Source organism: Python bivittatus, unplaced genomic scaffold (assembly GCF_059951505.1).
Source record: "Python bivittatus isolate LINGU-HERP-01145 unplaced genomic scaffold, Pbiv_v1 ctg000210_np1212, whole genome shotgun sequence".
Lineage (NCBI taxonomy): Eukaryota > Metazoa > Chordata > Lepidosauria > Squamata > Pythonidae > Python > Python bivittatus.
The window spans coordinates 14,477,883-14,495,575 of record NW_028277053.1 but is presented as its reverse complement, the minus strand read 5'-3'; the positions used below and the strand labels follow the sequence as shown (position 1 = coordinate 14,495,575).

At 37.2% G+C, this 17,693-nt stretch overlaps 1 protein-coding gene and 1 long non-coding RNA gene across 3 annotated transcripts in view; one reads left to right on the top strand and one right to left on the bottom strand.

The window, feature by feature from the left end:
- LOC148216169 (uncharacterized) overlaps window positions 1–8,442 on the bottom strand; it is a 58,736-nt gene extending 50,294 nt beyond the window's left edge. For both annotated transcript variants that reach the window (XR_015795919.1, XR_015795920.1), the window contains exon 1: window positions 8,370–8,442. This is a non-coding gene — a long non-coding RNA (uncharacterized LOC148216169). The remainder of the gene's footprint in view (window positions 1–8,369) is intronic.
- The window catches only part of DIAPH3 (diaphanous related formin 3), a 108,732-nt gene extending 91,380 nt beyond the window's left edge, over window positions 1–17,352 (top strand). The window contains exon 28 of the mRNA XM_088139512.1: window positions 15,960–17,352. Within this exon, the coding sequence (XP_087995638.1) occupies window positions 15,960–16,222 (263 nt within the window). The 3' untranslated portion in view covers window positions 16,223–17,352. The remainder of the gene's footprint in view (window positions 1–15,959) is intronic.
- The last annotated feature ends 341 nt before the right edge of the window (window positions 17,353–17,693 follow it).

Sequence of the window (17,693 nt, the reverse complement as noted above, 5' to 3'; positions counted from 1 at the left end):
ACCCATAGGTTTTACCTAGCTCATATTCATTCATTCATTCATTCATTCATTCATTCATTCATTCATTCCCTCCCTCTCTCTCTCTCTCTCTCTCTCTCTCTCTCTCTCTCGTTTTTAACAACAAAGCATTTGGGAGAGATTTTGGAAATCCAAACTGATTTCAACCAGAATCTTGATTGGGAGGGGGGCAGGGGAAACAACCTCTGAACAATCTCAGAGTTGAATGTCTACACCATGCTTTCCCTTCCTGCCATGCTGCAAGAGGTCAGGAAACTTTAAATAGCACATTTTCAGAAATAAAGATTTGTGCCCTCCCCCCATCAGAATGACTCGTATAATAAACCTAATTAAAGCAATTAAATCATTGTTTAGAAAATTTAATCCAATTGTTTAAATTTGGGTTAAGGAATTTAAAATAGGATCTTTTTTAAAATTTGACTTTATGAGTCTGATAGCAGAAAATGTAAGTCATGCATTTCTAAGTGTGAACAGAGAAGATGAACATCACTTTGTGTTGCCTTTCCTCCTCTCGATTCCAGCAAGCAAAGTTCATTCCAAGCAGGAATAGTTAGAGACCTCTCCAATGAAAGAGAAATCTTTGGGTCCAAAGCCATCTCATCCATTTGGTGGAAGAGAAGCTAGTAGATCTGCCTAAAAGAGTAAGAACTAGAAATTGGCTGGGAAGACCCCAAAACGGGGGGGGGGGGGGGAATCAGCCAGCTGTGAAGAGCAAATTCAGCATGTCATCTTGGATGTATTTTATAAACAGAAAATGTTGAGTAATGGGAATGCTGACTAGATTAATACATATAAACATTACCTTCTTACTCCAGTTTTGTTATTCCCTCTGTGTGCTCTTTCCCTTTCTAGTTTATGGAATAGATCATCCCTGCTGAGATATGAGCCAGTCCCAAAGGAGAGTCTGCCACTTCCTTTACTTGTCATTTAAACAAAGGAGAAGATCTGAAGTCTTCTACCCATCAAAATTTATAGTGCCAATATATTTTTAGAAGCTACTTTACAATTTAGAAGCAAATTGAGATGGCCTGAAGTCCAAGGAAGTTTTCCACCTCTATTCTTCCCCTGATGCTTCTAACAAAGTGGCAGAGCAGTCATTTTCCCAAGCGCATTAATAAAAATAAACAAAGTACAGATTTCTTGGCTCAGAAGCAGAATTATCACAGTTGTATACACTAGAAAATACCCAGAGGAAGCTGGAGTATCTCTGAGCTGAGGTCTCTTGGCTAATTTTTATGCTTCTAAATCAGCCTTTTCCAATCTGGTACCCTACAGGCATATTGTTCACAATTCCCATCATCCCTTTGCTGGCTGCTGGTGGTAGGAGTCGTAGTTTGACACACACATAGACATCTAGTTGGCGAAGGTATTTTACATCTTCCCCCATCGCCTCTAGCTCTAATTTTAATCACCAGCACCAGGCAAAGCTGTGGTTTGATGGAATGTAAAAGAAAAGATGTGAAATGCTTTCTGTAGAATGGGGCATATTGTCCTGTCCTGTCCTGGGTTTAGGTAGGCCTGATTCATAAGAGCAGATGAAAATTGCAGCAATAAAGATGAATCTTTCAGTTGGAGACAACGCTGTCCTGCAGTCTTGAAGAGTCACTTTTAGAATAGCATTAAATGGTACCTAAAATTGAGTCTTTTAAAAATATAAAAAGTTAATGCACAAGGCACGGTGCTCCTGGGAATCAAAATGTATTGTTGTGCATTTTTTAGTTAGGGTTTTTTGTTTTTGTTTTTGTTTTGTTTTGTTTGGTAATAGGTTTTGATTCAGTATGGGCATCAGTAATTGTCTGTCCCTATTGTGCATAGATTGTGGATCTAAAGTTTTTTTTTTTTTTTTTTTAAGTATCCTCATGTCAGTAGTCTCCAGCCTCCATTTCAATTAGTGTGCTACACTTTAATTTAATTTGAACATATATACCAGCAAGCTTAGCTGTTTACATTAAAACCAAGAAAACAAAGAACTTGGTCAAATTCAATTTACCATGACGGAGATTAGAATAGCACCACAGCCTTTTATCTATAGGAATGTATAAAAGCACTTCAAACAGTGCATCAATTTTCATAGCCATTTAGTAGATTAGAAAGCAATTGTAAGCAAAATAAAACCCACATTAACTCCTGTCAACGGCCTGTCTTTTTTCTGTTATAGATTGGTTTGAAATAATGGTGCGGCCTGAAGTGATTGCATCAACTGTGCAGATGTATTATAAATATGAATGATCGCACCATCAGGAAATTCAGTTACACTGCAGATATTCATCCTCTCTATCATAATAGTAGCTTTCCTGTTTGTTTGTGTTTATGTAAAGCCCAACAGAGTTCTGACATAACGGAACATGTCACTGTTGTCCTGAATAACAATTCTTTATGTTTTGAAACTGAACACCAACTGACATCTTTTAAAATTATGCTCAGTCTTAACCTCTAATAATATTGAAGTAATAGCTGTCTTGTATTCTGGAGGTAATCAGCCAAATACTTACATAAATATAAATGCAATTTATGTTTTCAGGTGAATGCACCTCTAAACAAAGAAGTCTTCTGATACATCATTTTTGTGACATTATTTCCTGAGGGGTACCTTAAAAGCAATTAGAGTTGCTAAAAAGGACATTTTTATCTACACAGGAAGAAGTCAATTAGCCTAAAGGCAATTAAAGCAAAACTGTGTTGTAATCACAAATGGAAAATCACCTTTATTTAACATTCAAGGCCTTTCATGTCATTTAAAATACAGTTTGCTTTTTAAAATTAAAAAAAGTTACCACTCTTATTGCGTAGGCACATTAAGAAATGTGTTTTTTTATTTTAAAAAAAGTTCAAATACTGAAGCGTACTAGTGCATATCTTTTTAATTGCTAGCCCAAGTTCAAACAGTAATTTTCTTTCAGATAAGGGGTATTTCTATGTTGTCAAATCCTTTTTGTTATTTTTAAGGGAAGAACAACCTTGACCTTCACTAAAATGCTACCTAACAAGCAATAGCAAATATCACAGATTGATATTGCTCATTATAACAAACCGCCATATTGCATTTCAGTATTAACCACCTGAATTGAGTTTTTCAGTAAAAAACTCGGCTATGGTCAGCTTTATTCCATTAGCTATATACAGTTTTGGGCAAAAGAATAAACCATAGGTCATTACAGAGATACAGCAGTAAACAGTTAAAAGAAAAAAAAGTCCAAAAATGTCTGTCTGTTCCAAACATTCAGTTGGTTAGAAATGGCAGTATCTGACAAATAGCTCATTATGACCATTTTAATGCATCATTTCCTTGAAACACCTGGGTCTTATCTCTTTATGTTGCAAAGACAGATACTTGCCTTAGTTATGCTGTTAAATAACTACCTGCTGTGTCCAACACGAGCAATTTAATTAGGGTGGCAGAAGTTTGTGCCTAATGAAGGTGATGCGACAGAATCTTTTTTATTATGATACTGTGTACAGGACCAATTTTTAGTGAGTTTTAAGGTTACGCTGTTCAAAAGTAGTTGGGTGTATGCTGAAACTTTAAACTGCATGCGATAGAGGTTTTAAAACTGCCAATCCAAAGGGTGGCTGATAAGTTTTAGAAACTTGGTATAATTTGCTATTGGGAACAAACTAGATCAAGAAAATGGAGCTATAAACCAGGCGACTGTGACTTCAGGTTCTCCCTTAGGGGTGAAAGCAGGCTGGGTGACTTTGGGCCAGTCACTTTCTCTCAGCCCAACCCATCTCTGGGAAAAACAGGAGGCAGGAGCGATATGTATATATGTTGCCTTGAGTTGACCAAAAATGAAGGCGGGATATAAATCAAATAAATAAATATTCAAGCATTTTCTGCATTGAAGGATGCTTTTTTAAATTTTATTATTTCTCTCTCTGTGTGTGCAAGTGTATTCTTATAAAAATAATCCCAAACAGTTGTCTAGATTATTCCTGTTGAATATTAGGCAAAGGTATTGCATATGTTAGAATGAAGCTATGATTCATGGCTAATGTTCAAGTAGGACTTTAATTTTCAGAATATAATAATGTTAATAGTTAGAAAGCAGCAGCTGTGATTTGCTGGAAGACAATAGGATGATTATGGTGTTTATATTAGGTACCGCTTTTTATGGTAGTTATGGAAATGCAGTTAGTAAATTATTCAAACTGAATAAATTTTGCATGGAACTCTTTTAACAGCTAAAAATACGTCTGAATTAAGTCACAGATGTGTGTGTTTGTGTGTGTGTCTGTGTGTCTCTTCAAGTGTTTATTATTCTTAATTTGATATCCTATTTGAAATAATATTTTCTATCCTCTAAATATTTAAGCTTTAAATCTTGCATTGCAGTGTAAAAGTTCCAGGCTATGTCAGCAAATTTGCTGCAGATGCTATTCCTCTAAAAGCAACTTTCATAACTTCAGAAGGAGGCTCAAAGGTTCTTATAAGGATCTTTTATCACAGCATTAATTATTGTGATTGCAAAATTTTAACTAATATAGCACATTAGATGAACCAAAAATGACCCAAACCATTTCTTTAAATAAGTATTAGTTCAGCCTAAATGTTATACATTTTATCATATTTTATGGCATATACAACTCAAGAAGAAAAATAATACTAAATGGGCCAATAATTGGAAACTGTAAAATAATTAGTAAGCAACAGAAAATGAGTACAGTTTGCAAAGAACTATCACATTGTTGAAGAATACATCAAAACTGCCATTGCCTGTTCTTCACTTAATGGCAAATAGGCTATGTAAGGACCACCTGACCCAAGCTATTTTTCTTTTGTTTTGTTTTATCAGAATGAAGTGAAATATGCAAGAAATTGTGAATCTTTTAAGTGGAAGAACCACACCAGATTTCAGAGGGGCTTTTCAAATACCACTTTTTTTTAATGCCCAGCATCAGCATTTTTTATCATAATACTTTTCTGGATTGCTTGGGAGTTTGAAACAGGGTACACTGTTTTTGCTATCTCAAAATTCCTCTTAAAGGGAATATTATATAGTTCCTGTGTTTTTCATTCATCCACATGAAACTGCTGGGTAAATTGTCAAGAGTTTTGGAGCTGGGTCCTGTGAGCATGGTGATGACACCCAAATCTGCATTCAGGCTGTAATCTGGCTGTCCTGAATGTTTGCCTGCATGAGGTAGTAAGTGGAGAGCCCATCAACCTAGGAGGGTAAACTGCTCTGATATTACTTAGTCTTTGTCTTGAGCTCTTGTCTCGGATTTGTGTCAATTAATTCCTTTGCACAAAGGCTGTCCTGTTTGTCCAATTCTGGCAGATGATTGCATATATCACAGTAGAGAAAGGACATATGAAGGTGTTTCTAAACGTATATATAAAGTTGTTGGGATTTGTGATGGTTCTGTTGGTGTAAATGTGAGGGAGAAATTAACAACTGGATTTGTTGCACCGTCTGGTTCTTACGTTAACACAACTGATCTGTTGTTTCTGGTTGCTTATGAGAATCTGTTCCAATTGGGTGATTGTCTTTATGTAAGCATGGATCTGAGATTGTCTTTATGTAAGCATGGATCTTTCTCAGTGCCTGAGAAAGTATGGTGTCATTGTCCAGTATGTATTGTAGCTTTATTAATAATGCATTTGAGTGGTTTGAGCTATGATTGGGTTGCACACAAGATATGATTGAATAACGGATCATAAGTTGAAGGTGTATCTGTACAAAATGGAAGAATCACATTTCCAGGGAAGTAGCAGAACTCCCTGTTCTGTGTGAGATAATATCCTGCCCCAAAAAAGTAGGAAAGTGGATTATGCGTTCCTGGAGTTTTCTCTAATTTCCCAGATATAAGCAATGGCCAGGAGCATATTTTATCAGCTTCAGCTGATATGCCATTATATCCCCTCTTGGGAGAAAATTGCCCTGAAACAATGAGGCATGTGTTGGTAGCCTCTAGGTTTGGCTACTATAATGTGCTCTATCTACTAGGGGCGATCTTTGTATCTCATCTGGAAACCTCAGTTAGTATAAAACTCAGCAGTCAAGTTAGTCTCCTGAAGGACGTAATGAGATAGTGCCATACCACTGCTGAAAAAATGTATTTATTTCTAGACAAGGTACAAGCTTGCAGTTATTACCTTTAACATTTTATATGGTTTGCATCTGGGTGTCAGGTCTACGATGTTCAAATCTCAACAAAGAAAAATCTCTTGAAACCCAAGTTAGGTTCAAAAAGAAATTCATTTATTGAGATGTACATGCAGCTTCAAAGCATTGCTGAAACTAAAAGCCCGTGCTTTCCCACTCTACTTTTACCCTCCTGTTTACCCCTCCTTCCTCTCAGCCAGTCCTGGGTTCTCATGTTGGTGCAACCTTATACATTCCTGGCTTTAGATAACAGTCCATCTGGGTTAACAGTCTCACCTTCCTTGCTCCCTCCTCCCCCCTACTAAACAAGAGGCAGAAACGAAGCAAGCAACTAATGAGGGGATAGATTGATTGCTGGAGCTTCTGACACTGGGTTATTGGAAAGGAAATCTTTATTTACATGATCCCTCTGGTATACTGAAGTCCATGTCGGGAGAGGCAAGTTTTAACATTCTGTCCTCTTCTCCAGTGGCCTCATCATGACTGTTGGCAATAAGGAGAGAGACTTTCATGTTCTCCTCCTCCCACTAACAATCCCAGGACAGAAGGGTTGAGAAGGAACTACGTTAAAGCATCTGTAGGAGAGGGAACAGTGTTTCCTTGATGACATTTGGCATCATGGTCATTTACCACCAATCTTGCAGCCCCCAAAGCATCCCATGAAGACATACATTTGTCTCATTAAGTGGCTACAACTGGCCAATTGGTGTAGCTCAGAAGCTAAGCAAAATCAGGTGTGGTTAGTACTTTGCTAGAGACCACTGGGGAATTCCAGATTGTAGGCTGAAGAAGGAAGTCTGAAAATCATATCAGAAGAAGACAGTGATAAGCCACTCCTATAGCTCTGCAAACAAAAGCTACATGGATGTGTCGGTGTGATTACACAGGAGTTGATTGTGTCTCAGAGGCGCCTAACTAGATAATTACCTAGCCAACCTTTTCTGGGCTTAGAAACAGAGCAGGCTCAGTACTGGTCAGTGTTTGGGTAGGAGATTTCCAGAAAATCCCAGGACTGTAGGCTAGACTAAGGGATTCAATAAATATACCAGAAGAAGGCAATAGAAAGACTTCTATACTGTTGGAGAGAAAACTGTGTGAACAGCTCCATGCAACATCCAAAAGTTGAGCTCTGCTCAAGGCAGACTCAACCTATTCAAATTGTCCTTTATTGGAGGGCTTGATGGTTTCCAAGAACTAGTTTCTTTTCTGTTTAAATCATTGTTCTCCTATGAGCAGATCCTTTCTAGGAATCATATTTCCCGGGAGCCCTTGAAATGCAGCTAATAAATAATAGCTGGAGGAAAGCTACCCTGATGCTATTTTGAGTACATGTTTAAGTTACACATAAGGCTATAAAGGCAACTGCCCATCTTGAATTAAGCTTAAGTTGGTTTGTTAGTTGCGTACGAGAATGGTTGATACAGAATTGAATTGAATGAATTCTGTACCTAAAGAACAATATTAGTTTGAAGCATCAACTCCTCTAAGACCACAGACTGGGTACTATGTATACATGTTTTGCATGGCTAACACTGTAAATCTACAAAGAGAAAAAAAAAAATCTGTGCCATAACAGCTGTTATGATGGTGAGAGAGTCTGTGTAGATTTTCAATAGGACAGGAAATATGTGGTTCAGTGATTTTCCCCGGTGGATGCTCTTCAGATGTTATGGATTATAACTCACCCCGTTTATTTATTACAGCATTCATATAATTTCCAAGCAGTGTTAAAGTATAGGGCTAGGAACTTTGAGCCAGTTATAACCCCAGTCCTACCTACTACATAGGTTTGTTCAGAAAAAGAGGAAGGAAGAGAGCTTCTCATAAACTGTTCAACTTCATTTGTCTTGAAAGGAAAGCCAAAAATATACACACAAGCCAATAAAATATGGAATCCCACAAGCAGATTGCCACTGAAAATAAGTTAAAATTGTACGTGAGTCATGCTCTTTGGTATTAATTCACTGTCAATCACATTATTAAACAGAAAACCAAGTATGTACATTTTTCTGAATGGCTTACTACAGTGTAATTGCCATAATTTCTGAGCCTGCATTTCTACTGATCAAAGGCTATGATTGAGCAAATGTGCCTTCACATTGTCAAGAGCACATATTACTATTGTATCTGCATTACTGCCTTTATTAGTTTGCTTGCTTTACCCCTATTCCTGCTAGTTTTGTTACATATTTCTTATTTTAGAATCCCATTTATATTTTGTTTTCCATTTACGGTGTCTCTCACCTTTTCATGTTCTCTATTTCTACCACCTTGATTCTGTTGCCTTCTTTCTGTCAACAGTTTGCAAAGCTTCTTCCTTGAAATGCTTTGACAATGTGACCTACTCTGTCATATCTGCTTAGTTTAGGTGAAGGGTGATTGGTGAGCAATGTAGAAAGAATGTTGTGTTAGGGAAAGAGGTTTGTGCTAACATTTCAAGGTTGCTTACACTGACCTGACATCAGACTTACAGCTACAATATTAAGTGTTCATGCAACTGTTAACTTGTACATTACAATCTTATATACAGCTGCAGTAAACTTCATTCTATTCAAGTCCATATATACCTTTAAGTATGCCCTGAAAGCTATTTAAAGTTTGTTTTTTATATCATACTTGGCTGGCTTCTACATTTTTCTCCAGAATGACCAGATGATAGTTCTATAAAAGATGGAGCTTCAGTAAACGTAGTTTGTTATGCAGAGCTGGCTGCTGAAAAATCCTATTATTTGTTATTGCAGTCACTGGCTTATGCTGTCTTTCTTTACCCTGGTCACCTTCTTTGTTTCTCTTCCTCACTATTTAAAGTGGAAGAAAGTAGGGATGATAAGAGATAGACCTTAACTTGGATATGACAAATGTATGCATTCTTTTCCAGTATTTGTTACTGCTAGAGTGCTGGAATACTATAGGATAGTTGAGATTGAATAGTTTATCATTAAACATGTATTGAGAAACCTGAAACAGTGGTTGGGGGCAAGAGGAACTGACAGTTGAGTCTGGGATGTGTCTAATCAATGAATGTATGATTATCCATTCAAATAGAATTCACTTCAGGCTCTCTACAGGTAGTCCTCTACTTACGACTGCTTGTTTTACAACCATTCAAAGTTACAATGGCCACGGAAAGGGTGGTTACGGCCCATAATGCACTTATGGCTGTCATAAAATGTTGCACTCCCCCCCCTGCAGTCACATGACCGCATTTCAGGCATTTGGCAACCAGCTCGCATTTATGACTGGTTGCCAAGCACCCTGTGATCATGTGATTGCCATTTGTAATCTTCTCTGCTGACTTCCCTAGAAACTCAATGGGGAAGCTGGCAGGGAAGGTTGCAAGCGGAGGGGAGGGAGGGAAGCTGAAATCCTTCTGTGGGCTTCAGGAACATTTGAGAGTGAAAGGGCTGCCTGTCAGGAGGATTTAATGTGGAGCTGAAATCCTTCAGCATGCAGCTCTTTCACTCTGTCACTTAAGGACCTGGGAGATTGCTTAACGACTGCAACCAGGTGTGCCTGGATTGTGGTCATTGAGCGAAGCAGTCACGTGGGTGCCTCGCTTAATGACCACTTCGCTCAATGATCAATGTTCCTGTTCCAATTGTGGTCATTAAGTGAGGAGGGCATTGCCCAAATCAGAAAGAGCATCTCCATTTTAAAAAATCTGACCTGTCCTAAAGGAACAGTGTGCCCTGGCTCCCAAATGGGATCTGCCTAATGAACAGATTGATTGGCTCAGCTCAGAACATTAAGAGAAGTTTATTTTTAAGTGTTTTATTGCATAATTTTTCCCCTCCCCCTTCTGTACCCAACAGCCTGTAGGTAAGTGGGTGTTTCACAGGGAGGTGCCTCGTGGGCCATTCTAGCTGCTTCTCCTGAATCAACAGGAGCTAAATCAGCAGGTAGTAAACTCAGCACAAGCAGGACACAATCAAGTCACTGCCACTGTAGAGAAAAACAACTTCGGTAAAAAGCAGCTGTTTCACTGCCCCCGGGCAAAGGTACCCAGTTGGTGGACTAGTTTGCTAAGCAGTAGTTAGGGTGGTATTGGTGGTCCTTGTTTCCAAAATGGCGAAATCCTCTGCTGTCCTGATGGAAGACTGTGAAAGCAACACTGGCAGGAGAGCCCATGCCATCTCTTAGGGCAAATGTGGGCTCAGCCTTCACATTCTGAAAAACAAGATGATGAGTGGCTTACGTAACGGAATTTGACTGGCATTAAACCCACAGCGTGCTCTATATAAAATTGAATCCTAATAGGCTTGCTGGAAATTTGATGTTATTTAAAAATCATTTTTTGGAATGATGCTTATGTTATGGAAGGGCTTGGGACATCACATACTTCAATTTATGAACAAGGACATGGGCACACCTGCTGTTGGAGAACTACTTTACTTTTCCTAACAAAATGGTTAACATTTCTGTGGAAAAAGCAAGCTAGCAAAATAGAACATATGACTCAACAAATATATATTTCTCTAAAGGAAATAGGAAAGTATTACATTTATCTCTTTCCTAATCCATATACTGGAAGAAAAATATTCGGTGTCTTGCACATAACATTTAACACTCCCTTCTTGACATGGTTAATTATATCCAAATCAGAAGGATAACAAAAACAAGGTGAATCAGTTCTGAGCCATATAGAAAACCTTTTCAGACACAATTTCTAGCAATCAAAAGTGAAGTGGCAGGTTTAGGGTTAGGGGAAATAAAATTCTGTACAAAAACCAAATATACTATGGTGAACTGGAAGTTCTCAAAGATGATGCACGTCAGACTTAAAATGGAAAAATCAGACCTTATCATTTGCCATTAACAATTAAATTCTCAGATCAAGCCAGTGCTATTTGATACCTATATTGCAATATGAGTTCTTAATTCTAGCTATACGTGGAGAACCTGAGGACCAGAAATATATTTTTTTTCTTGATTATTATTGGGAAAAAAAATGGAGAGAATGTATACCACTTTGGCACGTGAAGATTGCCATTGCTAGTTGTAGACATTTCTCTTAAGGCATGTTCAGATTTTGATGGATTCAGCTTGGATTTATCGTCAGCTTCAACTCTTTAAAGAATATATACCTGTTTATTTTTAATCATTTTAAAAACTCTTAGCTATACAGCAAATTGTATCAGCTATGCTAAATATGGAAGACTTTCCTTATTGGAGATCCTTATGGCTTATTTGTTTGGAAGGGGAAAAATAGAAAAATGGCATACCAAATATTTTGTTTTTAAAAAGAGAGAGAAAAAGAATAATAATGTTATTGCTTTTATAGTTTTCTGATTCTTAAAGGGCCTAGAACAGCAGTCGTCTTACAATTCAGCCAATGGATAAAATTTGCCAAGTCTACCTTGAAAGTTTAACAGCAGAACAGGAACTGAAAATAGTGCTTGTTTTGTGTGTGTGTGTGTGTGTGTTTAAAGAAAGATACTAAGTCATCAGAAAATGTATACAGTAAGTTGATGAACTCAACTCATCTAGTTCTAAACAGGCAACTTTGGGATGCAAGTAATATTCATTTAGAAGTAAAACTAGTACTGCCAATGCTCAGATTGCTACCAAAGAAGAAATACAACAGATATGTACAACCTACAATCATGTTTAATAAAGCTCTAAGAAAATTCAATTTAGTCTAACTAGAATTTGGATTTGCTCCGCCATCAGTGCAAAGTTCAAGGCTCACATCAAGTGCTGCAATTTCCAAATACACGTAATGTCTGACATGTATTTTAGACTTGTAGAAAGGCATGGCTTTTTTGCCTTTGAATTAGTTAGATTGATTCCTGACAACTGCACAGACAAGTCCTTGCAGTGTTCTAGCAGCATTTTCTTAAGTGGTTTGCCTTCTTCCTAGGGCTATGAGGTCCTAGAAAGTCACCCAGCTAGCTTACATGATTCAGGCACGTTTCCAGTTCAGCATCTCGATCACTAGACCAAACTGGCTCTCTTTTTAGAGAGTGATTTGCACTAATACTTAGGCCAAATAAATCTTAACTAACACATCTTAATTAAGTCTAAATAATGCCACCAGAAAAATGGTGTGTTTAATTCAATATTAAAACATGGTAATTAAGGAGAGTTAAAAACATGTTAGAGAGCTGGTTTGGTGTACTGGTTAAGCCACCAGGCTAGAAACCTGGAGACCCTGAGTTCTAGTCCTGCCTTAGGCACAAAGCCAGCTGGGGGACCTTGGGCCAGTCTCTGTCTCAGCCCTAGGAAAGAGGCAATGGCAAACCACTTCTGAAATCTTGCCAAGAAAACTAGTAACTAGTCCCGGCAGTCACCAAGAGTCAACACTGACTTGAAGGCAACCCTCCCCCCCAAATGTTCCAGGGTCATGGCTATAGAGAAATGTTATTTATGTACAGCCATACTTCCAAGCCAGCATAAACTGCTAGACGGTGATGGCTGATGCATCAGGTGAGGACTGGGAAGCTCCAGGTCCATGATCCCATTCATCCATGATGTTCAGAAGATGGATCTTGGATCCTGTCTCTGTATCACAAACACACGGCTTTATTGTAAGGATAAAATTAGGATGGAGTGGGTATAAATGGATAAATTCCTATGGATGTTTCGAAGTGCTACTCAAATGTAGAGCAATATTTTTCTGTAGCTGTTCAGAGAAGTTGAGTAATACTTCCATAGTTATATTTAGTTTAAGGAAACATTGTTACTAAAGGAAACATCGTTAAGTAAGAATTGTCACATTTGGGGTAATGTAAACCCAAATTCAAACATTCTTTTAATAAACTCTAAAAAATAGACAAAGGGCAAGTGGCATTGGCACAGAACTACCTGTCCCCTATATTTTAAGAAAAGGAACCACAGCATTACGTATTACATACGTAGCAGGTTTAAAATACCCTCCCGTCAAAATCTTTCTGCATATGGAGAATTTACATGGCAGGAAGACAGTTTCCTTCCCCAAGAACATATCCAGGGCCTTTATGAAGTTTTTGAATTGCCAATTGCTTCTTATATACCTATTATTTTTCAGGCTAACAGGATCATTCCAGAATATTTTCTCTCTTGAAGGAAATTGTGTGTGCCTGTGCATGCACAACACACACATACACACTCACAAAACATTTACACATTTATAGACATTCAGAAAGGCACATCATCTAACAGTTTTGTGTGGGTTTAATCCTGGCAATATGTTTATGTTATTTTATCATGCAGTAAATGAAACTAAATGAATATTGCTCCTCTGTTATTAGATTTTAAGTAACAACTGCCTCCTTGATAAAGGAAGCTGTAGAAGAAAGTTTTTATTTTCTCCTAACAGCCAAAAGGTGATCATACTTCCTCGTCAAGATTGCCCAAGAAACTGTGTAAAAAACTCATCCATCATTGTGAGCCCCTGGTCAGGGACTGACAGTGCAGTAAATATCTTCAGCAGCAGCCTTTTAATGTACAAGCTGTTTTCGGTAGGGATTTTCAGCAGTCACATAAAACACACTGTCATGAGTGACTGCCTGTGCTCCAAAGTCATTACAATTGGGATGATGGAACATCTTTCAGCGAATAACCAAAAAACTCTAAATGTCATGTCAAGTTTGTTGAAGCCATTTTCAAGCCTTGTTCAAGGTTACATGAATATTGAATATTCCTTTTTAAAAAAGTTTGAGATCTCTCAGAAGGTTCATTAAAAAGGGAGATCATAGAAGAGTGCATTGATTGTTTGAAGTTTGAATTGACTCATTGTTTAAGGTCTCATGTTTTAAGTTAAAATCTGCAGTTCATTTTTATTTTTTGCTTAGCACATTCTGGGAACAAACAAGGGTTAGACAATGACATTTCTAGGACTTTCAGCACAGGCACTTTTGAAGATGGTACTGGACTAGATGAAGCTTTAGTCTGATCTGGCACACAGTCAGATTCTGTACAGAAGTATCACTTTTTAACTGGTAGGAGACTAAATTATATCTGAAAAAGGAATTGGAATAAGAAAAAAATATCCCTATCATTACATCATAATTAATGTCATAAAATCTCATCAGTAGCTTCATTCCCAATATAACTTTATTTGTGTTTTCAATTTCTCTTTTCTATGAACTGGGTAATCCTGTTAATTGACTCACTGTCACATTTGTAAACTTATTTGAGCAAACATTTCTTTCAATTGCTGTTACTGCTGTACACTGACAAATCAGTTGAAAGGATTGTTCACTCCACATAGAGCTAAAATAAGCTTTACTCATCTTCTAGAATGCCAGATAAAACAAACATCAAGCCCCAATAGTTACTGTCCTCAGGGCAGTTGATGCCAGTTGGATCAGCCATCATATACAAGTTTCTCAGTTTCTTCTGCTTGAAGACAGCCTCTGCCTCATTTTCAATTTGTCTTTCAGAGATTGATGCATTTTCCCCAAATTTTCTTCAAAACAACTGTGACATAGGTTAACTTGAGAACACACTGCTTAGGCTATAGAAATTTACTGTATGTTCAGACTTGTACTTTGCCATACAGCTGTTTGAATTGCTTCAGCCAAATCCAGCATTAGCTGCTGTACTTTTAGTTTAGCAGACATGTAGCAGGCTTTTTTATTAGTGTGCAAGGTGAGAAGAATTGTTCAAATCCCTACAATACTTCTAGAAGATCTTTAAGCTCCTTCAGTGCAATATCTCAGGAATTTCTATAAACTGTTTGAATGGATTATACATATATCAACATAGGCAAAACCCACTAAGGATCCAAAATATATTGTACCCATTGCATGAATCAAGGGATATAAACATTCTTCCTTCCTTTTGATTCTAGTCAAAACTATATTCTTATACCTAAGTGCATATCCTCACTTACATTTAAGCTGTTCTGGCCCTGTGCTCAGGCCAGCTTAATTCTAAGCTGATTTGAAAAAATCCTGTCTGAACTAAGACACGTTGGCAACAACTTGCAAATTATTCACACCAGACTGCCAGCTGCCATGTCTTCCCACTAGAGAATTTCCCCATTGCTGTGCCCTCCTATTGTTCTTTTCCAGGAAAGCAGTTGTCAAATATTTTTGTGAATTTGTGCACACACACAAACACAGAAAAGATGTTATATTTATATATTCTAGGTAAAAGCATTAAAATGTAGATACATCTAGGGATAACGAGCAGCTTAAAAATACCATTTTTTTCCAGGATGCATTCTGATAGTTTCTCTACCTCTCCTTTTCTTGAGTAGTTTCTCTGCTCAGAACCCCATTGGGCTATCTGGGAGTTGGAGGTGTGACTTTTCTACCTCTGATCTGGAAAAAATGGTAAACTTCTGGGTTTGAAAGAAGGACACATGCACTCACGCACTGGGGAAAACTACCCAAAAGAAGAAAAAATATAATTGTTTTTGTAGGGTTTCTGTAGAGTTTTAAATGAACAACCTTCTCTAGGCTAAGCAAAAATCTTAACCATGATGCTATTTCACCAATGCTGGTAAAGTGAGGCATGGACACTCTGTGTGCATAATCATCATTGGCTCAGTTGAAGGGGTGATCCTTCTTTTGCAAAGTGACCAATGAATTGCTGTGGTTAACCTGCAACTAAGTGAAGCATCCTAGCCCAAATGAACAAGAGTAGTCAAGGTAATATATCAGGGTCAAGTGTGCTTCAAAAATGAACCAGAGAAATGCTCCCTGAGGTTGCTTTGAAGGGGAGTGGGGATTAATAGAGGGTGGGGGCATCTGTTTCTGCCCTTCAGAAACAGTTGTCTGCCTGTTCTGGTGATGGGGCAGCCAGGCCATAAGGATAAGCTCTAAGAATGTTGTAAATGTGTAAGTCTGTTTTATGCCCTTCACCGTTGTGTACAGCAAAAAAAAAAGTCTCTTTTCTTTCATACAGAAAATCAAAATCCACCAACAGGAGAAAAGTTGTATCCTCACCACAGTACAAATGTAACTTCAATCAGAAACCCAGTGAGGAAGGACCCCCATCATGAAATAAAAGTCAATTCATCAGTGGAAAAGAGAAACACTGTTGGAAAAAAGAAAGTCATGAGTGGAGGAACCAACAGAAGCGACGAAATAGGACTTGGTGGTTCTGTTTCTAAAGGAGAAGTGATTCCTGAAGTGGAGGCTTTACTCGCGAGATTACGAGCGCTGTAAATATTTTAACCAATTGAATAAAAATGTGGAGTCCTTTAGACATTCAAGAAAACATTTGGTTACATTATTCATAACTTTGTACCAGTTCAGAATGATTCTTCACATCATAAATACCTGCAAGTAGCATATTAGCATATTCCTAACATTCAGGGAGAAGTATTCCTTATTAATTTAAAACTCCCAGTCTCCACTGTTTTTCTGACATGACACTATCTTGGTAAAATATATTTTTAAAACCTTTAATTGCTATCACAAATAATATTTTCACGACGTTTACATATTTTTAAGTATATATACACTTTGCATGCTGCACATTTGTCATTACATTTTGAAATGCAGATTCATAAATGCATTGGGTCTGAATTAAAATTGTCGTATTACTATAATATATGGAGTTCATAATTTGCACTGGTTGGGAGGCAATTAAAACAACGAAAATGGATTTTTTTTCTATTGCTCACCTTTTATTAACTGACATGCTTTTTCACATACAACATTTTAAGCTATTGGTTAAATGTTAAAAATGAAAATCAAGCTATATATGTTTACAATTTTACTAGCTTTTTGAAATTTTAATAGAAAAACGCAATACAATATGATATATCTTATAAAGTTTTATAAATATTTTGTAGTGTTTGCTGGATGGCTGCATTCACTATAGGTAATATGCACATTTATGTAAAATGTATTGTTATTTCTATGATAAACCTGAAATTTATATTCAACATATAGCTGCTATTCAAATTGAAGCATAAAATGCTCACAGCACAAATATAAGTACCAAAGCAATTTTGTTGGTTATTTTCATATAACAACCTTAATTTTTCAGTTTGCACATTGGAAGACACACATATCTTTGCCTTGTGAAAAGTTCTGTTGGATTTGACAACAAACTTTTACATTGTGAATTATTATTGGCATATTTACTAATTCATTTGTCAATTGCTCAACTCTATAGAGATGGCTAATCATTGTTGTAAAAGTGCATTCCATTGCAGGTTATTTGGTGACATTGAATAGTCACCAAATAGTCAAAGTATTGTACTGAAGCCGTTATTAAGCTTTTTCTTTGCCATATTTATTTCTAAACAAATAAAAGAATGCTGAAACTTATTTTATTTAAATATATTTATCTGCCACACTAATTCATTACTGTATTTCTTGATTGTATAAAAACAGACTAACAGGCTTTTGAAAAAGTCTGTGAATGTGGAGAATCTGTTGCCTCTGTGTGTGCAAAGCTTACCTTTCTGGCCTATTTTGTCCAGAAATTCCAAGAATTTGCCATGGTCAGAACGAAAAACAATGTTTTGGAAGTGTCCAGAATGTTTGTTCTTAAAACAAAAAGTGTTGTACATTTTTCCTGCTGGGCTATTCTATACTAAAAGATTGCTTATATAAGTCAGTGTTCTGCTGGCTGAGGAATTCTGGGAGTTGTAGTCCACACATCTTAAAGTTTCCAAGTTTGAAA